Source organism: Leucopleurus acutus (genome assembly GCF_964270905.1).
Source record: "Leucopleurus acutus genome assembly, chromosome: 1".
NCBI lineage: Eukaryota > Metazoa > Chordata > Mammalia > Artiodactyla > Delphinidae > Leucopleurus > Leucopleurus acutus.
Genome location: NC_139142.1, coordinates 21,587,847 through 21,611,246, shown reverse-complemented (window position 1 = coordinate 21,611,246; position 23,400 = coordinate 21,587,847). Strand labels below are relative to the sequence as shown.

The following is a 23,400-nucleotide window of genomic DNA, read 5'->3' as shown; positions in this document are numbered from 1 at the left end:
TCTCTGATCCCATCTCCTGCATCTTTCCTCATCACTCCACTCCAGCCACACTGAACTGGTGCCCCCAGGCACATTCTCACCTTGGGGGTTATGCACCAGCTGTTTTCTCTACCCAGGAGGCTCCTTCCCCAGATATCCATGGGGCTTGCTCTTCTGACTCCTTTGAGTTTTTGCTTAAATGTGAGCTTCTCACTGAGGTCTTCCCTGAATTCCCTGTTTAAATTAGAAGCTGCCCATCACCCTTCATCCCATTTCCCTGCTTCCTTTTTCTCCATGATACTGAGCACCATCCAAACTTCTAGCTATTTTAGACATCTACTGACTTGTTTACTCTTTCTCCCTCCATTAGTATGTAAATGTAATGGGAGAAGAGATTTTTTTTCTATCTTTCCCCATGGTTGTAACCACAGTGCCTGATACAATGACTCACACAGAGCAGAAGCTCCTTAAGAACGCCTCTTTTCTTATGGGTTCTCCGAAAATGAGCAAGCCCAGTAGCGAAGTAGTCCATGTGAACAACTTGCAAATTCTTGTTGCAAGTCAATCCTCATATGAAAAAACTAGACAGTTACCTGTGGGCACCAGCAGCTTGGAGGGATCTTAAAGTAGAATACCTGATTTTAAAACATGCTAATGATTGACTCATGTTGTAGAAACATAAGCAGTTTATATAAAATGAAGTCGAGGCAGATGCCCTCCTGCCTCCTCATTGTTGCTTTTGGACCATTATCTCTCCTCCTCCTTAAAACCTCTCCCAAACTTTGACTCTCGTGCCCTCAAACATTACCACCCAAATGTACTTTTATTTTTTTTAACCACTCTTTTTTTGGTGTGAATTCTATACAAACCTTTTTTTTTTCCAATTTTGTTTTATTTTCTTTCTTTAAAAAAATTTTTTTTAATTCAAGTATAGTTGATTTACCACCCAAATATCTTTTTTGTTGTGATTTGTGAACTCCAAAGTTACTCTATCTCATTTCTTGAAGCTCTCAGCACCTGATGTACTGTTACTGATTCCTCTAACACTACTCCTTTCATAATTTTTGTTGATTTCAGTATCCATGTGGATCTTCTTTTCTATACCTTGGCCTCTGACTTCCACTCTAGTAAACTTGTCCTCCTGGCCTCTGACTTCCACTCCAGTAACCTTGTCCTCCACTCTACCTCTAGACTTCATGTCCATGGCCAATGATTCCAAACCCTTCATAATCTCAGTCTCAAACATTCTGCTGTCTTTCCACGTGTTTCCTTCTAATACAGTCATTCCTTCAATTCTTTGGTCTTACTAGGAGCTACAATCTATTACTAATATTTCACTGTCTTTCACCTCTCTCAAGTCTTCATTTCTTCCTTATGAAGCTTAAATTCCATATCTATCATTATAAGCACTGATCTGTACACACAGCCAACTAACTACCTTGACCCTCTCTCTATCATCCTTGCATAGAAAAACCCTACCTTGGTTAAGTCCAATTCCCACCTACTGTGGTCCTGGACTTTTGCAGGTGGGCTTGGCAAGTGGTTTCATTTTAAATCATTCACCCCAGGTGGGCCCCAAGTGCTGTACAGCAATAACATCCCATTTCCCTAGGCACTCTCCCAGATGAACATGTCAGACCTCCTCCCCTCTCCTCAATTCTCTAGTCCTCTCTCATTCTCATGCCCAGCTGATCACCTTGACTTCCATTTCATTTAGAATAAAATCAATCAGAAGAGAATTCCTCATGCTCCCACCACCACATCTACCCACCTTCCTGTATCTATGTCTACATCCTCTGTCTTCTCTCCTGAATTTTAAGTCACTTTTTAAGGCTGGGCCCTTCACCAAGGTCCTGGGTCCCATGCCCTCTCAGCAATTCAAGGGCAATTGCTTTGGCAATCTTTGCCCTTCTGTCCCATAGCATTTATATTTTCCTCTTTACTGGATTATCTCCCATGGACATTTAAACATGCTATTGTTTCTCCCATCTTAAAAACAATATTTCTTGAGCCTATGGATTAAAAGACACCTAAGAGACATATCAATCAGCTGTAATACTTAGGTCAACTTGGCTCCTGACTCCAGTGAGACAACTACCTTGCCTCTCTTGGAACACTAATTGAATATTTGATGACTTTAAAGAGTTATTATTATTTTTAAGTGTTCTTTTATTTTTAAACGATACTTTAACTTTCAGGACTATATGCTGAACTACTTATAATTTTAAAATATCCCTTCAATTCCATATCTACCTCTGTGTCCTTTTGTAGCAAGACATCACAAAAGAGTTGGCTAGAATCCTAAATCCTCTCCCCCAATCCCTGTTAAGCTCACTCCAATCACGTTTTCACCATGCCACCAAAACTGCTCTTTTCAAGGTCACCAGTGACATCCACAGTTGCTAAATCAAATGGCCAATTCTTAGTTCATGTCTCAGAAGCATTTAACTAGGTTGATGACTTCATCCTCCTTACAATACCTTCTTCTTCTGGCTTCCAAGACACCACTCTCTCTTGGTTTTTCTCCACACCTCTGATTGCTCCTTCCCAGTCTCCCTCTCTGGTTCTCCCTCTTCTTCCTGATCTCTTGTTGTTGGAGTACCCCAGCGTTCCACCTGTGGCCTTCTTTTTATCTCTCTTTATCCGTGTCCTTGGTGATCTCATCCACTCATATGGCTTTGCATAATGCCTGTGATATCTAAATAGAAGTCTCCAATCCAGACAACTCTACCAAATTCCAGACTTATAACACACTGCCTACTTGACACTGCCACCTGGATGTCTCATAGGCATCTCAAACTTGACCTGTCAAAACTAGACCTCTGACCATTCCTCCAAATTTGCTTTACCTTCAGGCTTCCCCATCTCAGGAAATGGCAACTCCATTCTTCCAGCTGCAGACCATATGTCATGGAGTCATTCTTGACCTCACTTGCTCTTAGACCCCATATCCAAATCCATCAGAAAATCCCATTGGTTCTACATTTTAAATCTATACAAACTCCAACAATTCTCAGCATCTCCACTGCTACCACTCTGGTCCAGGGCACCATCTTGTCTATTGTTGGTCTCCTTGATTCCACCCTTTGCTCCCTTTGGTTTATTCTCAAAGCAGTAGTTTGATCCTTTTAAAATAAGTCAGATTGTACCATTCCTCTGAAGGCTTTTGATCTCACTGTGATGAAAAGACAAAGTCCTTTTGATGGCCTACAAGGCGCACATGATCTGGCTCCCTATTACCTCTCTGACTTCTTCTTCCACATTTCCTAATCCCCCACTGTCTCAGCTCCAGCCATACTGGCCTCTCTGCTTGTTTAAACATACCAGGTACACTCTCATCCCAGGGACTTTGCACTGACTGGTCTCTCTGCCTGGAAGGCTCTTTCCCAGATATAACTATGGCTCTCTCCCTCATCTCCTTCAGATCTTCACTCAACCAACTCCTCAGTGAGGTCTTCCCTGACACCCATCCCCATCTCTAATTGTGACTTACCTCTGGGCTCTTCCTTTCCCCTACTCCGTATTGCTTCTCCCCATGGTACTTATCCTTATCATCTAACATACTGTTACTTTTTAGAAAAAATTATCCCTCTCTCTAGAATGTAAGCATAAGAAGAGCAGGAATTTCTGCATGTTTAGTCAACTGCTATAACCCTAGATTCTAGAACTGTACCTGAGACATAGAAAGCAATCAATAAATACTTATTGAATAAATGCACATGCTGTTTTAAAATTTTAAACAAATAATTAAACAAGCTCACTGTCTTGAACTTATAGCTTTTAAGCCCTAGTTATTTTTAACTCAGTATCAATAAATTAATTAAACTGCTTTTTAAGCAGTAAGTTAATCTTCTTTCTGCTCTTAGATGCATTTCATCTACCAATTTACAGATGTGACTACACATTTATAATGGATCAGCTTCTACATACTGACCTTTAGAAAACCCCACATCCATTACAAGCAAACATAAAAGAGACTTGCAATTGCTGCTGAAACATTGGCAAGCCGATTAGTGCTTATTTAATTTGCAATTGAATTCATCAAAGGTTAATCGTGTATTTGATAACAAAATCTCTCACACAAAAATAGAAACTGTTCCAATGTTTGGGGATGCTAGAGCACCTAATTGCTTCTGAGGAGCAATTTGTTCTTCCTATGACATCAAATATCAGTTGGGTCTTTTCTTTTTCCTGGCATCCTTAAAATTTGGTGATATTCTTGCCCAGTATATAACCCTGCAGGCCTCACTCTCTCCAAATTCAGGTCCTGTTACTTTCATTAGACACTTAACTTGAGATGGTTCCCATGACCTAGGCAATTAGACTTCAAACTGTCTGCCAGGCTCAGCTCAGCTGCATTCTGTTTTGTGAGCAAATACTTGCTAGAGACAAATTCTCTTGAAGTTCAGTGCCCATCACTTGATGAGCTCCTTGTGGAAAGTGCCAGAGTCAGTAAGAGAGAGGGAGGCCCTCCAGCTAGTAGGCTTCATTCGATATGGCTGCATTCACAAAGGAATTCAGGTCCTTTAACAGCTGATAGCTACTCTCCATATTGTTATCACTTCAAAACCAAAATTTAAAAATTAAACTATATTTTGCAGGATTTATTTTAGGAAAGATACACTATTAGGAAATTCTGGATTCAAAGTGGTCAAATAAAAATTTAGATGAATGTGAAAAGATACAGCTTCAAATAACTTAAAATGATCCCTGCCTTGTTAAGTCTGAGGATTTCTTCAGACTGAGGCTCTTTCTCCATCAACTCCAGATTTGGAGATTGTCCAGTGTGGCTCAGCACTCAATAAGTATTCATTCTCAGCTCTTGCACACTTCTACATGCTAAATGGAGTAGTGATTAAAAGTCAAAGATGATGCATTGAACTTAAGCCTTTATTTCTTCTCCCTCCCGAGATCCCTCTTAAAAGATGGGAAAGAAAATTTTAATGTACATAAATCAACAAGGACAAAGAAGACGGGTGAGGGCAAATGGATGGCCTGGACAGCTACAGAATTCTGGGGGGAAAAAAGGCAGAGGAGAAGGAGGCAAAACCCACACGGAGCATATATTCAGAGGCAACTTCCTTGCCCTGCAGAATCTCTGAAGGGTATGAGATTTAGCAGTGATGGATGTGACATGTGGCAAGAGATGTGGGACTAAAAACAAAAGGATTAATTGAAGGTCTCTGTCTGGAAATGGTAACCCTCCACCCCATTCATGCAAAACACCAACAGCCAAGTACCTCCCCTCTAAGCTGGAGATTGAAGTCTCTTTTCTGAAGAAGTTGAAAAACTCTAAAACAAAAAAGACCTCCACATTGGCATTTTAGGGTTCAGCAGCATAATGGCCATCTCCCCACAGAATTGCCCTAAAGCACAGTCTACTGGTAGACAAGCTCCCTATCAGATTTTCAGTGCCTCGTTCTTCAGCATGAATGTGACACCAAGGAACACAAGCCAAAGAATGCTTCTAACATGAAAGATCAAAACCAAGAAAAACAAATGGGGGGTGGGGGTGGGGAGGGGCATGAGTCTGGAGGAACCAAAGACGTTAAAGAGAACAGAAAAGAACTTTTTACAAAGCAACAATTAGTGACCTGAGATAAATCTGAGAAGATGTTTTATCCCTATAACAGTAATGATAATAATGACTAATATTCATTGACAACACACTGTCAGTTACTGTTCAAGAAAATGAGGCACAAAATGTTAAGTAACTGATAGTAAGTGGGGAAGCCAAAATACAAATCCATATAGTGTGAATTGAAAACTCATGCTCCTAACTGTGTGTATGCGTCCTCAAACATGCTATAAAAAAGGAAGATAAAACAGGAAAGCACTCTTTAAAAATGTATTTGACAAGTATATATTCAGAGCCTTCTGTCTTCTAAGCACCAGTCTGTGTGCGAAAAATATAGCGATAAACAGAACAGGCAGAGTCCCAGCTCTCATCAAGCTAAATTTAAAAAATTCAAAGCCAGGCACAGAAAGACAAATACTGCATGATTCCTCTTATTTGTGGAATCAAAAAAGTTGAACTCATAGTAACAGTAGAATGGTGGTTGCCAGGGGATGGGGGATGAGGGAAATAGGAAAATGTGGGTCAAGAGGTACAAAGTTTCAGTTATGCAGTGTTAAGTTCTGACTGTCTAATACACAGCATGGTGACTATAGTTAATACTATATCGCATACTTGAAATTTGCTAAGAGAGTAAATCTTTTTATTTTTTCATTTTAACATCTTTATTAAAGTATAATTGCTTTACAATGGTATGTTAGTTTCGGCTTCACAACAAAATGAATCAGTTATATATATACATATGTTCCCATATCTCTTCCCGCTTGCATCTCCCTCCCTCCCAACCTCCCTATCCCACCCCTCCAGGCGGTCACAAAGCAGGGAGCTGATCTCCCTGTGCTATGCGGCTGCTTCCCACTAGCTATCTACCTTACGTTTGTTAGTGTATATATGTCCATGCCTCTCTCTCGCTTTGTCACAGTTTACCCTTCCCCCTCCCCATAGCCTCAAGTCCATTCTCTAGTAAGTCTGTGTCTTTATTCCTGTTTCACCCCTAGGTTTTTCATGACATTTTTTTTTCTTAAATTCCATATATATGTTTTAGCATACGGTATTTGTCTCTCTCTTTCTGACTTACTTCACTCTGTATGACAGACTCTAGGTCTATCCACCTCATTACAAATAGCTCAATTTCGTTTCTTTTTATGGCTGAGTAATATTCCATTGTATATATGAGCCACATCTTCTTTATCCATTCATCCGATGATGGACACTTGGGTTGTTTCCATCTCTGGGCTATTGTAAATAGAGCTGCAATGAACATTTTGGTACATGACTCTTTTTGAATTATGGTTTTCTCAGGGTATATAACCAGTAGTGGGATTGCTGGGTCATATGGTAGTTTTATTTGTAGTTTTTTAAGGAACATCCATACTGTTCTCCACAGTGGCTGTATCAATTTACATTCCCACCAACAGTGTAAGAGGGTTCCCTTTTCTCCACACCCTCTCCAGCATTTATTGTTTCTAGATTTTTTGATGATGGCCATTCTGACTGGTGTGAGATGATATCTCATTGTAGTTTTGATTTGCATTTCTCTAATGATTAGTGATGTTGAGCATTCTTTCATGTGTTTGATGGCAGTCTGTATATCTTCTTTGGAGAAATGTCTATTTAGATCTTCTGCCCATTTTTGGATTGGGTGGTTTGCTTTTTTCTTATTAAGCTGCATGAGCTGCTTATAAATTTTGGAGATTAATCCTTTGTCAGTTGCTTCATTTTCAAATATATTCTCCCATTCTGAGGGTTGTCTTTTAGTCTTGTTTATGGTTTCCTTTGCTGCACAAAAGCTTTTAAGTTTCATTAGGTCCCATTTGTTTATTTTTGTTTTTATTTCCATTCTCTAGGAGGTGGGTCAAAAAGGACCTTGCTGTGATTTATGTCATAGAGTGTCCTACCTATTTTTTCCTCTAAGAGTTTGATAGTTTCTGGCCTTACATTTAGGTCTTTAATCCATTTTGAGCTTATTTTTGTGTATGGTGTTAGGGAGTGATCTAATCTCATACTTTTACATGTAGCGGTCCAGTTTTCCCAGCACCACTTATAGAAGGGGCTATCCTTTCTCTACTGTACATTCCGCCTCCTTCATCAAAGATAAGGTGACCATATGTGCGTGGGTTTATCTCTGGGCTTTCTATCCTGTTCCATTGATCTATATTTCTGTTTTTGTGCCAGTACCATACTCTCTTGATTACTGTAGCTTTGTAGTATAGTCTGAAGTCAGGAAGCCTGATTCCTCCAGCTCTGTTTTTCGTTATCAAGACTGCTTTGGCTATTCGGGGTCTTTTGTGTTTCCATACAAATTGTGAAATTTTTTGTTCTAGTTCTGTGAAAAATGCCAGTGGTAGTTTGATAGGGATTGCATTGAATCTGTAGATTGCTTTGGGTAGTAGAGTCATTTTCACAATGTTGATTCTTCCAATCCAAGAACATGGGATATCTCTCCATCTATTTGTATCATCTTTAATTTCTTTCATCAGTGTCTTATAATTTTCTGCATACAGGTCTTTCGTCTCCTTAGGTAGGTTTATTCCTAGATATTTTATTCTTTTTGTTGCAATGGTAAATGGGAGTGTTTTCTTAATTTCACTTTCAAATTTTTCATCATTAGTGTATAGGAATGCCAGATATTTCTGTGCATTAATTTTGTATCCTGCTACTTTACCAAATTCATTGATTAGCTCTAGTAGTTTTCTGGTAGCATCTTTAGGATTCTCTATGTATAGTATCATGTCATCTGCAAATAGTGACAGCTTTACTTCTTCTTTTCCGATTTGGATTCCTTTTATTTCCTTTTCTTCTGTGATTGCTGTGGCTAAAACTTCCAAAACTATGTTGAATAAGAGTGGTGAGAGTGGGCAACCTTGTCTTGTTCCTGATATTAGTGGAAATGCTTTCGGTATTTCACCATTGAGGACAATGTTGGCTGTGGGTTTGTCATATATGGCCTTTATTATGTTGAGGAAAGTTCCCTCTATGCCTACTTTCTACAGGGTTTTTATCATAAATGGGTGTTGAATTTTGTCAAAAGCTTTCTCTGCATCAGTGATATTGCCCTGTAGTTTTCTTTCTTTGTGACATTCTTGTCTGGTTTTGGTATCAGGGTGATGGTGGCTTCGTAGAATGAGTTGGGGAGTGTTCCTCCCTCTGCTATATTTTGGAAGAGTTTCAGAAGGATAGGTGATAGCTCTTCTCTAAATGTTTGATAGAATTCGCCTGTGAAGCCATCTGGTCCTGGCCTTTGGCTTGTTGGAAGATTCTTAATCACAGTTTCAATTTCAGTGCTTGTGATTGGTCTGTTCATATTTTCTATTTCTTCCTGATTCAGTCTTGGCAGGTTGTGCCTTTCTAAGAATTTGTCCATTTCTTCCAGGTTTCCATTTTATTGGCATAGAGTTGCTTGTAGTAATCTCTCATGATCTTTTGTATTTCTGCAGTGTCAGTTGTTACTTCTTTTTCATTTCTAATTCTATTGATTTGAGTCTTCTCCCTTTTTTTCTTGATGAGTCTGGCTAATGGTTTATCAATTATTTTTATCCTTTCAAAGAACCAGTTTTAGTTTTATTGATCTTTGCTATTGTTTCCTTCATTTCTTTCTGATCTGATTTTTATGATTTCTTTCCTTCTTCTAACTTTGGGGTTTTTTTGTTCTTCTTTCTCTAATTGCTTTAGGTGCAAGCTTAGGTTGTTTATTCGAGATGTTTCCTGTTTCTTAAGGTAGGATTGTATTGCTATAAACTTCCCTCTTAGAACTGCTTTTGATGCATCCCATAGATTTTGAGTCGTCGTGTCTCCATTGTCATTTGTTTCTAGGTATTTTTTGATTTCCTCTTTGATTTCTTCAGTGATCACTTCGTTATTAAGTAGTGTATTGTTTAGCCTCCACGTGTTTGTATTTTTTACAGATCTTTTCCTGTAATTGATATCTAGTCTCATAGCGTTGTGGTCAGAAAAGATACTTGATACAATTTCAATTTTCTTAAATTTACCAAGGCTTGATTTGTGACCCAAGATATGATCTATCCTGGAGAATGTTCCATGAGCACTTGAGAAAAATGTGTATTCTGTTGTGTTTGGTTGGAATGTCCTATAAATATCAATTAAGTCCATCTTGTTTAATGTATCATTTAAAGCTTGTGTTTCCTTATTTATTTTCATTTTGGATGATCTGTCCATTGGTGAAAGTGGGGTGTTAAAGTCCCCTACTATGAATGTGTTACTGTCGATTTCCCGCTTTTTGGCTGTTAGTATTTGCCTTATGTATTGAGGTGCATCTATGTTGGGTGCATAAATATTTACAATTGTTATGTCTTCTTCTTGGATCGATCCCTTGATCATTATGTAGTGTCCTTCTTTGTCTCTTCTAATAGTCTTTATTTTAAAGTCTATTTTGTCTGATATGAGAATTGCTACTCCAGCTTTCTTTTGGTTTCCATTTCCATGAAATACCTTTTTCCATCCCCTTATTTTCAGTCTGTATGTGTCTCTAGGTCTGAAGTGGGTCTCTTGTAGACAGCAAATATATTGGTCTTGTTTTTGTATCCATTCAGCCAATCTGTGTCTTTTGGTGGGAGCATTTAGTCCATTTACATTTAAGATAATTATCGATATGTATGTTCCCATTCCCATTTTCTTAATTGCTTTGGGTTCGTTATTGTAGGTCTTTTCCTTCTTTTGTGTTTCTTGCCTAGAGAAGTTCCTTTAGCAGTTGTTGTAGAGCTGGTTTGGTGGTGTGAACTCTCTCAGCTTTTGCTTGTCTGTAAAGGTTTTAATTTCTCCATCAAATCTGAATGAGATCCTTGCTGGGTAGAGTAATCTTGGTTGCAGGTTTTTCTCCTTCATCACTTTCAATATGTCCTGCCACTCCCTTCTGGCTTGCAGAGTTTCTGGTGAAAGATCAGCTGTTAACCTTATGGGGATTCCTTTGTGTGTTATTTATTGTTTTTCCCTTGCTGCTTTTAATATGCTTTCTTTGTATTTAATTTTTGACAGTTTGATTAGTATGTGTCTTGGCGTATTTCTCCTTGGATTTATCCTGTATGGGACTCTCTGTGCTTCCTGGACTTGATTAACTATTTCCTTTCCCATATTAGGGAAGTTTTCAACTATAATCTCTTCAAATACTTTCTCAGTCCCTTTCTTTTTCTCTTCTTCTTCTGGAACCCCTATAATTCGAATGTTGGTGCGTTTAATGTTGTCCCAGAGGTCTCTGAGACTGTCCTCAGTTCTTTTCATTCTTTTTTCTTTATTCTGCTCTGCATTAGTCATTTCCACTATTTTATTTCCAGGTCACTTATCCATTCTTCTGCCTCAGTTATTCTGCTATTGATCCCATCTAGATTATTTTTCATTTCATTTCATCATTTCATCATTGTTTGTTTCATTTCATCATTTCATTTCATCATTGTTTGTTTCATCTTTAGTTCTTCTAGGTCCTTGTTAAATGTTTCTTGCATTTTGTCTATTCTATTTCCAAGATTTTGGATCATCTTTACTATCATTATTCTGAATTCTTTTTCAGGTAGACTGCCTATTTCCTCTTCATTTGTTAGGTCTGGTGGGTTTTTATCTTGCTCCTTCATCTGCTGTGTGTTTTTCTCTTTTCATTTTGCTTATCTTACTGTGTTTGGGTTCTCGTTTTTGCAGGCTGAAGGTTCGTAGTTCCTGTTGTTTTTAGTGTCTGACCCCAGTGGCTAAGGTTGGTTCTGTGGGTTGTGTAGGCTTCCTGGTGGAGGGTACTAGTGCCTGTGTTCTGGTGGATGAGGCTGGATCTTGTCTTTCTGGTGGGCAGGTCCACGTCTGGTGGTGTGTTTTGGGGTGTCTGTAGACTTATTATGATTTTGGGCAGCCTCTCTGCTAATGGGTGGGGTTGTGTTCCTGTCTTGCTAGTTGTTTGGCATGGGATGTCCAGCACTGTAGCTTGCTGGTCGTTGAGTGAAGCTGGGTGCTGGCGTTGAGATGGAGATCTCTGGGAGATTTTCGCCGTTTGATATTACGTGGAGCTGAGAGGTCTCTTGTTGATCAGTGTCCTGAAGTTGGCTCTCCCACCTCAGAGGCACAGCACTAACTCCTGGCTGCAGCACCAAAAGCCTTTCATCCACACGGCTCCTTAATTTGGGATGATTCGTTGTCTATTCATGTATTCCACAGATGCAGGGTACATCAAGTTGATTGTGGAGCTTTAATCCGCTGCTTCTGAGGCTGCTGGGAGAGATTTCCCTTTCTCTTCTTTGTTCTCACAGCTCCCAGGGGCTCAGCTTCGGATTTGGCCCCGCCTGTGCGTGTAGGTCGCTGGAGGGCGTCTGTTCTTTGCTCAGACATGACGGGGTTAAAGGAGCCGCTGATTCGGAGGCTCTGGCTCACTCAGGCCGGGGGTAGGGAGGGTCACGGAGTGTGGGGCGGGCCTGCGGCTGCAGAGGCCAGCGTGACGTTGCCAGCCTGAGGCACGCCGTGCGTTCTCTGAGGCGAGTTGTCCCTGGATCCCGGGACCCTGGCAATGGCGGGCTGCACAGGCTCCCCGGAATGGGGGTGTGGATAGTGACCTATGTTCGCACACAGGCTTCTTGGTGGTGGCAGCAGCGGCCTTAGTGTCTCATGTCTGTCTCTGGGGTCCGCACTTTTAGCCGCGGCTCGCGCCCGTCTCTGGAGCTCCTTTAAGCAGCGCTCTTAATCCCCTCTCCTCGCGCACCAGGAAACAAAGAGGGAAGAAAAAGTCTCTTGCCTCTTCGGCAGGTCCAGACTTTTCCCCGGACTCCCTCCCGGCTAGCCGTGGTGCACTAACGCGCTGCAGGCTGTGTTCACGCCGCCAACCCCAGTCCTCTGGACCGAAGCCCGAGCCTCAACTCCCAGCCCCGCCCACCCCGGCGGGTGAGCAGACAAGCCTCTCGGGCTGGTGAGGGCTGGTCGGCCCTGATCCTCTGTGCGGGAATCTCTCCGCTTTGCCCTCCGCAGCCCTGTTGCTGTGCTCTCCTCCGCGGCGCCGAAGCTCCTCCACTCCGCCACCCGCAGTGTCCGCCCGCGAAGGGGCTTCCTAGTGTGTGGACACTTTTCCTCCTTCACAGCTCCCTCCCGCTGGTGCAGGACCCGTCCCTATCCTTTTGTCTCTGTTTATTTATTTCTTTTGCCCTAACCAGGTACGTGGGGAGTTTCTTGCCTTTTGGGAGGCCTGAGGTCTTCTGCCAGCGTTCAGTAGGTGTTCTGTAGGAGTTGTTCCACGTGTAGACGTATTTCTGGTGTATCTGTGGGGAGGAAGGTGATCTCCGCGTCTTACTCTTCCGCCATCTTCCCGGAAGTCCTATGTCTGAGTCTTTAAGAGAGTAAATCTTAAGTGTTCTCACCACACTACATCTCACCACATTACATCTGTGTGGGGTGATGGATATGTTAATTAGCTTGATTGTGGTAATCATTTCACAGTGTATACATGTATCAGAACAGCACTTTGTACACCATAAATATATATAATTTTTATTTGTCAATTATACCTCAATAAAGTTGGATATTGTTTTAATTTTTTAATTCACTAGAAGAGATGGAAGATACAATCAAGGAATTTTACCAGAAGATTCAATAAAAATAATAGCAGAAAATTATAAGAAAAGATGGAGATATGTCTGATGGTTCCAGGATGGTCCTTTTCCACTTACCAGGAATTCCAGGGAAGAAACTCAAGTTATTGTGTTATTCCAAGGCACAAGTTATCCTGGGAACAATACCAAAAATTGTCTTACAGGTGAAGAGCACAGGTCTCCAGATTGAAGGGACCCCTCTATCCCAGTGTCCAGCACAATAAATGAAAAAAGATCTATATCTATATCAAGGCACACTTTCATGAAATCTCACACCAGGGAAGACAAGGCCATATAATTATTTCACAATATATACATATCTCAAATCATCATGTTGTACACCTTGAACGTAATATATGTCAATTATATCTCAATAAAGCTAAGAGAGAAGGCTATAAAAGCTGTCAGAAAGTAAAATCACATCAATGACCAAAGAATATATGGAATCTAAATAAAAAAGAAAAATGGTTCTGAAGAACCTAGGGGCAGGACAGGAATAAAGACACAGAGGTAGAGAATGGACTTGAGGACACGAGGAGGGGGAAGGGTAAGCTGCGACAAAGTGAGAGAGTGTCATGGACATATATACACTACCAAACGTAAAATAGATAGCTAGTGGGAAGCAGCTGCATAGCACAGGGAGATCAGCTCGGTGCTTTGTGACCATCTAGAGGGGTGGGATAGGGAGGGTGGGAGGGAGATGCAAGAGGGAGGGATATGGGGATATATGTATACTGATAGCTGATTCACTTTGTTATACAGCAGAAACTAACACACCATTGTAAAGCAATTATACTCCAATAAAGATGTTAAAAAAAATGACCAAAGAATAAGAACCTGAATGGCACCGTACTTACCAAAAGCAACACTGGGTGCTAGAATTCAATAGAGTAAAGCCTTTAGAATTCTGAAGAAAAGTGATTTGCAACCTAAAATTTATAGCCAGGTAAAGTGTCAATTGAATACAAGAGTAGGGAAAAAAGTCATTTTCAGTCATACAAGGACTCAGAAAATATCTTGCATATATGACCTCCAAAAAATTACTTGGAAATGTACTCCAGGGAATTCCCTGGTGGTCCAGTGGTTTGGACTCTGCACTTTCACCACCGAGGGCGTGGGTTCAATCCCTGGTGAGGGAACTAAGATCTTGTAAGCCGGGAAAAGAAAAAGAAAGAAAGGAAGGAAGGAAGGAAGAAAAGAAAGAAAGAAGGAAAAAGAGAGAGAGAGAGAGGGAGGGAGGAAGGAAGGAAGGAAGAAAATGTACTCCAGTGAAATGAGGGAGAAAACCAAGAAAGAAGACAACACAGAATTCAGGAAGAGACTTGCGCTGGAGAGAGGGCAGAGACTTAGAGAAGCGTGAACTGTAGACATTGGAGGAACCATGGGTTTCAAGCTGGAAAGCAACAAAACTTGTTCTTTCCAAGTTTTAGAAAGAACATCCTGTCCTAAGTCTGAAGGCAGAATTAGTAGACACTTTCTGGGAGACGAGTCCGGAAGTTTTTGCAAAACTCAGTTGAAATGTAATTCAGACCTAAACTAAGGTGGTAGTTATGAGAACCATGACACTGTAGACCCATAAACAGCAGAGCTGAAATCTGATTGGGGGTCTAGCTCAATTGCATTTTACTGTAAACATTCATGGCATGAATACTGAACAAGGACAAGAGAGAATCCACAAGGACATAAGCCCTGGAAGATGGCACTTGGTGGGCAGGAAATAAAGAAATACCAGCAGGCTTAGAGGGAAGAATCATTCCATTGGGTAATTTTGAAAAGAGAGACAGTGCTACATCCACTGGGAAGTACAGGAGCTCCTACCTTCCTTTCTGCAACACTCAGAGCTGTCTGATTAAAACTTTAGATCTCTGCAACAGAGGTTAAATTTTTTTAAAAGGGGGTGTTGGAGGGGAAGCCGTTGTTCTCCTTGCTTGACTCTGTAGGGCTGAAGTAGCACCAGTGCAGCAGCCTACATCAGGAGAGGGCCGTACCTCAGAGCACTTTAGGAGCAGTAGGCTTAATGGATACTTAGAGCTACATCAAGTGGCTCATGCCAGTTGGGAGTGAGATGGCTCCAGATAGATTCTAATTTGGGCTGTAAGCAGTCTATGGCCCTGAGATGAGGTTGGAGAGGAAGGCAAGGGCCAGATCTGCGGGCCTTGACAAGCATGGTATGAAGAGTAGATGTTATTCATGTACATTAGGAAGTCACCGCAAGGTTTTGAGCAGGAGAATGACCTGGCTCCACCCATATGTTACGACTACTCTACTGCTGTGTGGAGAATGGACTGGAAGGGAGTAAGAGCTGACAAGAAAACTACCACAGCAAGAGATGCTGTTAGCTTGAACCAGAGAGCTTCCATTAGAGATGCAAATACGAGCTCTTCTGGAGTTCAAATCCCTGCATTTTGCTCGATTAAATGGACGAGGAGCAGGTTGGTGTCAGGGTGGGGGATTAGAAGCTAAATTTGGGATGGATCTGTCAAGTTGGAGATGCCTGTGAAAAATCCATATGGAAATGTCAAATAAGCAGTTGACTATATAAGCCAAGATCTGGGCTGGAGCTGTATTTGCTTGGTTCCTTGCTTCTGATTTGAGCTTAAACTCCAGATTGTGGCAAGGAGGGCATTAACATTGAACACCTACTATAGGCCAAGTACCAATTATGTTACAGATGTTTCCATCACAAAGTTTATACACATTTTCCAAAAACGCCTTCCCAATTCAGCCCCACTAGAGGCTACCTGGGAAACGCTCATTGCAGACACTCAGACAAATCAGGGAGTAAATTCCTCCCCCCCCAGGTTGCTAACGAGTTCCTGGAGGGGTTGCTGCACCTGGATCTATGTTCAAAGACTCCAGAGACCTGAAGATATGAAGGAGCCTCGTGATAATCCCAGCCCCCAGCCACTGAGCTGTCCTAACCTTCAAGCCTTCCCAGCTGAGTCCCAGACAGCACAGAGCAGACATAAACCATCCCCTCCATGCCCTGTTCAAATTCCTGGCCCACAAAAGCTATGCTTGTAATAAAAAGATTGTTGTTTGATGTCATTTAGTTTGGGGGTATTTTGTCATGCAGTAACAGGAATGGTTACTAAAGTGTTTTCTCAAGAAATATCTATTTAAAGACACAGACCTACTAGAGAATGGACTTGAGGATACAGGGAGGGGAAAGGGTAAAAAAAAGAAATATCTATTAAAATGCAAACGCACGACTTGGAAGGATAAACTCTTTCAGATGAACACATACAATCAGTGTATCCAACAGACAGCAAAGCAGAAAAAAGGAGCCAAGAGATGCTCTCTTGTTTCACCAACAGAAAAGAGACACGTAAGTGGCCTCCAGAAAACCGGAGGCATGAAGATGGCCACACCATGAAGACACACAGCTAAAAGAGAAAGAGATGCATCCAAAGGAAGATGAGGCAGGAGAGCAAAGTCCAGCCTCATTTACCTCACAGTTGGGCTTAATTCCTCAACTCTCTCACTAACCACAAAGTTATTCATTTAGGCCAGTTTTTCCAAATGTACTTGCTTAACGTTAAAAATCACCTGGGGATCATATAGTAACAAGCACCAAGGGTAATTATTACCCCCAGGCAAGTTTGGGAAATGCTGAAATATGGAATTTTTAAATTAAATATAAAACAAAATAGCGAACATGACAGCCTCCCCCCAATAATCACAGTTCTGCAGTGAATGGGGTTAATACTCAAGCTTCCTGTTTATAAAAAGCAAGTTGCAAGTTCTAGCAGCCTTGAACCCTGAGAATGTAAATTCCAGCTAAGTCCAATTACAATAATGTGGAGTAGAAGTGGAAACTATTGGAATTCATTTGCTAATCAGTCATTACTAATTACATGAAACATTAAAAATATGACTGTAAAAAGAAGGAATATTTAATGAAGGTCAATTTAATTCAATTGATAAAATATAAAATAAGAGAGATGTTAGTTTAAATATTTATGGTCTTATTCAGGCTGTTACTCAACACAAGTAAAAATGATGGAGCAAGATACATAACCTGGATTCTGTGGGACTGAGAAAAGAGCAGAAAATGTCACACTAAAAGCCGTGAATTAATTCTACTTTAGTAACTGACACTAATGTCTACACTGTCCCCAGCCTCACCACCTCAATCTGAATCTCATTTCAAATTGTTAATATAAATACTGGAGTTTTCTTTCCCGGAATACATTTACAGCCTTCTAAGGAATCTGTGGCGAGATTGTTCTGAGTCATGAAGTCACCACGTAACTGGTTATGACTCCCAAGTTCTGTGTCATTAGGAGAAGACTTTCATGATACTGGTATTGATCCATATCGATGAACACTTTATCAATCCCCAAACCCTAGCCCCCACAGAGACTGGGAGCAATTTAGGCCCCTCTGAGCCTGTTCAAATTTATTGCTCTTGCCTCTTGAGACCATTTAGTAGTTATATGATGTAGTTTTCCAGAGTAAAATTGACATCCATCTCTGATTCCAAGAGTTTGTGTGTATTGTAATGGGTAAAACAAAATGTCTGCTGAACTATGTATTATTTGTACTGATAGATCCTGGAGTTCTAAACAATAGAAATGGAAGTCCCTTGCAACATACCAACTTAGAAGCATAATATCCATCCTTAGACCAGTGGCTGTGTGTAATAACTCAGAGTGCATATTCTACAGCAGAAAGCATCGTGTCATCTCCCCATTAATCTCAGGCCTGTCTGTCTTTCTGGCCAAGAACTGGAAGGCCCTGGCTGCTCACCATCTCTCTGTATCACTGTTCTCTCTCTCCCAGGGATGTCTCTCATACCAGTGTTACTGGCCTGCCATCCAAAGGCCTGGAACACCTGAAGGAATTGATAGCAAGAAACACTTGGACTCTAAAGCAACTTCCACTTTCCTTGAGTTTCCTTCATCTCACACGGGCTGACCTTTCTTATCCGAGCCACTGCTGTGCTTTTAAGAATCAGAAGAAAATCAGAGGGTAAGTGACAGTGTCTGGAATAAGTGACAAAAGGCTTTGGTGGAAGTTGAATTAATTTCTGGGTTTGAGGAAGAAGCTCTGTGGTTTGAAAACCAGGTGAAGAAGAATTTGGAAACATCTGTCAGAGACATGAAGTTCATGGGACACAGTGACTGCAGACCGAAAGTGGTTGCAGATAAGAAATAAGGCCTGTGTCGCTGGATCACAGCAGGGGAGGGAAGGATTTTAGGTGATGTTGTAGGAGAGGCAGGAATCTTGTAGAGGTTACACGACATGATTTCTGGCCTCCAGACCCAACCCATATTAGGTGCCACAACTATGAGGACGAACTTAGAAACAACACAAGCAATTGGATTACCTGGTCAGTTCAGGCCTTGCAAATGTCACAGCTCCCTGGTTACAGTGTGGGCTTTGTAGTCACCTGGGTTTGTGTCCCAGCTTTGCCACTTCCTAGCTGTGTTATCCCACCCTACTCATTTAACCTTCCTGAGCCTTTGTGAAGGGAGATCGTAATGCTACCATTTACAGAGGTTTTGAGAAGAGCAAATGAGAAACTGAGTAGAAAACACCTATCACCATGACCTGGAATTTAAGTTCTCATAATATGTATTATTTTATTAACAGGCTGCTTGTGGGGCTGCAAAAGAGGGATGGCCTTCTTTTTCTCCCATGCTCTCTCTGAATCTTGTCTTCACCTACAGTTTCACTCTGTCTCATTTCCCCTTTTGTGTCTGTTCTTCATTTATCTCTTATTCACTCCCTCTTGGTTTCTATATAATATCTGCGGGTTGACTTCCTGCACTCAGACTAGCAGTTGTAAATAAGTTGGGATCTAGCTGTGGGGATAGAAGCAAACAGGAAAGTTGAACAGCTGTGCAAAGAAAGCTACTGTGGGCATAACAGCGGCAGAAAACTAGGAGTGGTGTATGGGGACGGTGTCAGCCAGCCCTGAGCAGAAAAGGGACCAGGGACGGGCAGGAGGCTAAAGTGGACCCCGAGGGCAGTATCCAGATGTCTCGTCAACCTCCAAACAGGTTGGAATAGGCAGTCCACCAGGCATTTTAAGCAGAGCTCAATAGATGAATCTGCTCAGCAGCTAAAGCCAGTTAAAGAATCCCATTTGGGGAATTCCCTGGTGGTCCAGGGGTTAAGACTCTGTGCTTCCACTGCAGTGGGCACTGGTTCGATCCCTGGTCGAGGAACTAAGATCCTGCATGCCGTGTGGCATGGCCCCCCCCAAAAAGAATCCCTTTTGATATCAGTCTGGAGAGCTAGTGAAACACTAAATCTTACTTCCATAAGCATGTCTGAACAATAGTGTCCATTTGTTCAATAAATATTTATTGAGCACCTGTTATGTGCCTGGCACTGTCCTATCCACAGCAAGAGCCTTCTTGCATTTTGTTAACGTTCTAGAATGGGAAGTCAGAAAAGAAACAGGCAAACAAAAAGAAGATATTAGATAGTGCTGTGAAGAAAATAAACACAAGGCTCAGGCAATGTATTAAGGAAGATGAAGGAAGCCTCTTCTGAGGAAAGAAAATCTGAGTTTAAAACTGAATAATGAGTAGAGGCAGCCATGAGTTTTTCAGGCAAAGGGAACATGGAATTCTAAAGCTCTGAAGAGGAAAAAAAATAATAACCAAAATATACATGGCACTAACAATGTTCCAGGTGCTGTCATAAGAACTTCAAAATGATAAACTCATCTAATCCTTTAACAATCCAAAATGAAATAGATACTCTCCCTATCCCGTTCTACAAATGAATAAACCAATGTTCATAGACCTACCCAAGATGAAACAGCCAGTAAATAGTAGAATCAGATCCTAACCTAGGCAGACTGACTCTAGCATCCATACTTTTTTTTTTTTTTAAGTCACTGCTGTTCTTGAACCGGTTGCAGATGAGAAATAAGGACCAATGTCAGTGGATCACACTTGGAGAGGGGAGGGTTATAGGAAATGACATAGGAGAGACAGGCCTGACCAGATCACGTAGAATCTCACAGAATCATGTATATCATACGAAGTAGTTTGCATATTTTGCTAAGTGTTGTGGGGACTATTAGAGTGTTTTCAGCAAGTGGTGACTTATATCTACTGCCTTGCAGAATCTTTGAGTCTTTAATGTGTAATGAGAGCAGTATTCGGAGCCTGCGTCAGAGAAAATCTGTGAAAGCTGTAAATGGTCCCTTCGAACAAGACTATGAAGAGGATCTGGGTGACGGCAGCGCTGGGTACAAGGAAAACTCCAAGTTCCAGGATACCCACAGCAACTCTCATTATTACATCTTCTTAGAAGAACAAGAGGATGAGATCATTGGTTTTGGCCAAGAGCTCAAAAACCCCCAGGAAGAGACCCTACAGGCCTTTGACAGCCATTATGACTACACAGTGTGTGGGGGCAGTGAAGACATGGTGTGTACCCCCAAGTCGGATGAGTTCAACCCCTGTGAAGACATAATGGGCTACAAATTCCTGAGAATCGTGGTGTGGTTTGTTAGTCTGCTGGCTCTCCTGGGCAATGTCTTTGTCCTGGTCATCCTCCTCACGAGCCACTACAAACTGACTGTCCCACGCTTTCTCATGTGCAACTTGGCCTTCGCAGATTTCTGCATGGGGATGTACCTGCTCCTCATAGCCTCCGTAGACCTCTACACGCAGTCTGAGTACTACAACCATGCCATCGACTGGCAGACAGGCCCTGGGTGCAACACAGCTGGTTTCTTCACCGTCTTTGCCAGCGAACTGTCAGTGTACACACTGACAGTCATCACCCTGGAGCGCTGGTACGCCATCACCTTCGCAATGCGCCTGGACCGCAAGATCCGCCTCAGGCACGCCTACGCCATCATGGTTGGGGGCTGGGTTTGCTGCTTCTTGCTCGCCCTGCTCCCTTTGGTGGGAATAAGCAGCTATGCTAAGGTCAGTATCTGCCTGCCCATGGACACCGAGACTCCTCTTGCCCTGGCATATATTATCCTTGTTCTGTTGCTCAACATAGTTGCCTTTATCATCGTCTGCTCCTGTTACGTGAAGATCTACATCACAGTCCGGAATCCCCAGTACAACCCGGGGGACAAAGACACCAAAATTGCCAAAAGGATGGCTGTGTTGATCTTCACTGACTTCATGTGCATGGCCCCAATCTCATTCTATGCTCTGTCAGCACTTATGAACAAGCCTCTCATCACTGTTACCAACTCCAAAATCTTGCTGGTTCTCTTCTACCCACTTAACTCCTGTGCCAATCCATTCCTCTATGCCATTTTCACCAAAGCCTTCCAGAGGGATGTGTTTATCCTGCTCAGCAAGTTCGGTATCTGTAAACGTCAGGCTCAGGCATACCGGGGTCAGAGAATTTCTGCAAAGAACAGCACCGGTTTTCAGGTCCAAAAGGTTACCCAAGACATGAGGCAAAGTCTCCCCAACATGCAGGACAACTATGAACTGCTTGAAAACTCCCATCTAACCCCAAATAAGCAGGACCAAATCTCAAAAGAGTATAAGCAAACAGTTTTGTAAGTGGTAGGGGGACTTGGGCTGGTTTCTTGAGCATGCATTCCAACCACTGACACAACACACAGTTGACCCAACCTGCAGGTAGTGTTCAGCTCTGGACAGGGACTAGCCTTAACCTAATCATTGCCTCCAAGAAGGAAGAGAGGCTACCGACATGTCTGAATCCCAGGTGATATCAAAGTAATGTATACTTTCTGGAAGAGTTGCTGGATGCTAAGTGCAGTGATGACATTGTATAAAATGCTTAGTAAATATCACCTGAGCCATGTTGACACTGAGCTTTCTCACTTTCGTATGGCATATTTCATACTAGAGATTCAGCAAATGGCAAATGCTATTAACTTGGTTGGTGACCACAAGATAAAACTGGCCCCATGTTGGTTTAGTTCCACTTCATGTTCCCTGATACAACCCAAGAGAGTTTGAGTCCCTAGAAACTGAAAAGTCAAGCAGAACATCATGCACAGAACAGCTATTTTGACACATGAAGGAGGGGGAAGGTGTAGATTTGAGTTGTTTTTTCAGACTCTGAAACTTAATCATCTCTGCACAAGAATCTACCTGATGTGACCCAACTGTTGCCCGGAAAAACTGGCAAGATTTCAGCTGTTGTGGCTGAGCAGACTAAGAATTACTCTTCTTGGCCAGTCTTCTGGCATTAAAGATGTGAACTCTAGAAAGTACTTATAAATAGTGACAAGTGGGAATTATGAGTGGGGCACACTATATCTCCCACTGATTAATAAAGCAGGCTGGACACTAGTTTACTATTGGATCTTGGGCAAATTACTGGGCTTCTAAAGTCTGTAGAAATGAAGGAGATTGATGGCCTCTTCCAGTTTTAAAACTCCATGTATATCCCTTTCCCTCAAAACATAGGTTGCCATGACAAAGAGAAAGAAAAACAATAAGGAAGCAGAATCTGTTTTTCCTATCTTGTAGGAAAAACAATGTGCCATCTCCTTCTCTTTGGAGCCTAGACATATGACCCAGCAAATTTTTTCTTTGTTTCATTTTTGGTTATGATGTCTGAACCAGAAATTCTATTGAGTGACCATATTGGGTTGACTCTGAACCACTCATCTAATTATTAGATCTACACAGCTATAATTATCAGGCCAAAACCAGATTGATATTCACACAATAGAATTAGGGTTAGGGTGGTTTTGCAAATGCTTGTTATTTAGAGTTACTACTTCACTGTGCAGGTTCACTTCAAACATTTAACTTGTCTTCAGGGATTGGTTTCTTTACTTAGCCTTTTCTGACCCACAATACAGTACTAAAGAGAGGTTTCTTCTCTCTGAAACTGCCAGCTCTTTCCAACCTTGTTGACCACTGGACATAAAATCTTTATTCCCTAACAGTGCTCCCTTACTTAATATGGTCAGGATTTTTATCTATAGATGTATTCTCCAGGTTATCTGTCAAGACAGTCCCTTAATTTCATCCCAAAGGGAGATGGCATTTGCTTCTCAGTGCTCATGAACCACACTGTGCATTAAAACCACAGCATGAATTAAAAGCTTGTGTTAAGTCTATGGAGTGGGGCAAGTGGGCCCAGTGGGTCCCCAGAGATGGTGACCCTGACTTACCTGGAATCTCTCAATAGCCATACCCACTCCTGATCATCAGTGAGACATGGATTAGATGTCTTAGTAGAAATATTACACACACCTAAAATCATGACTAGTCCACCAGTTCACTTGTAACTAATGAAATTAAACAAATGTGTTACCTTTGACATGTATTTCTCATCTGTAACATTTTGAAATACCAC

The 23,400-nt window shown here is 41.6% G+C and overlaps 1 protein-coding gene across 1 annotated transcript in view; it reads left to right on the top strand.

Annotated features, from left to right (window-relative positions):
- Positions 1-21,623, top strand: part of TSHR (thyroid stimulating hormone receptor) — a gene marked incomplete at both ends in the record, with an annotated part of 164,221 nt that extends 142,598 nt beyond the window's left edge. The window contains 2 exons of the mRNA XM_082855132.1: positions 17,908-18,096; positions 20,210-21,623. Coding sequence (XP_082711258.1) covers positions 17,908-18,096; positions 20,210-21,623 — 1,603 coding nt within the window. The remainder of the gene's footprint in view (positions 1-17,907; positions 18,097-20,209) is intronic.
- Between the last annotated feature and the right edge of the window lie 1,777 nt (positions 21,624-23,400).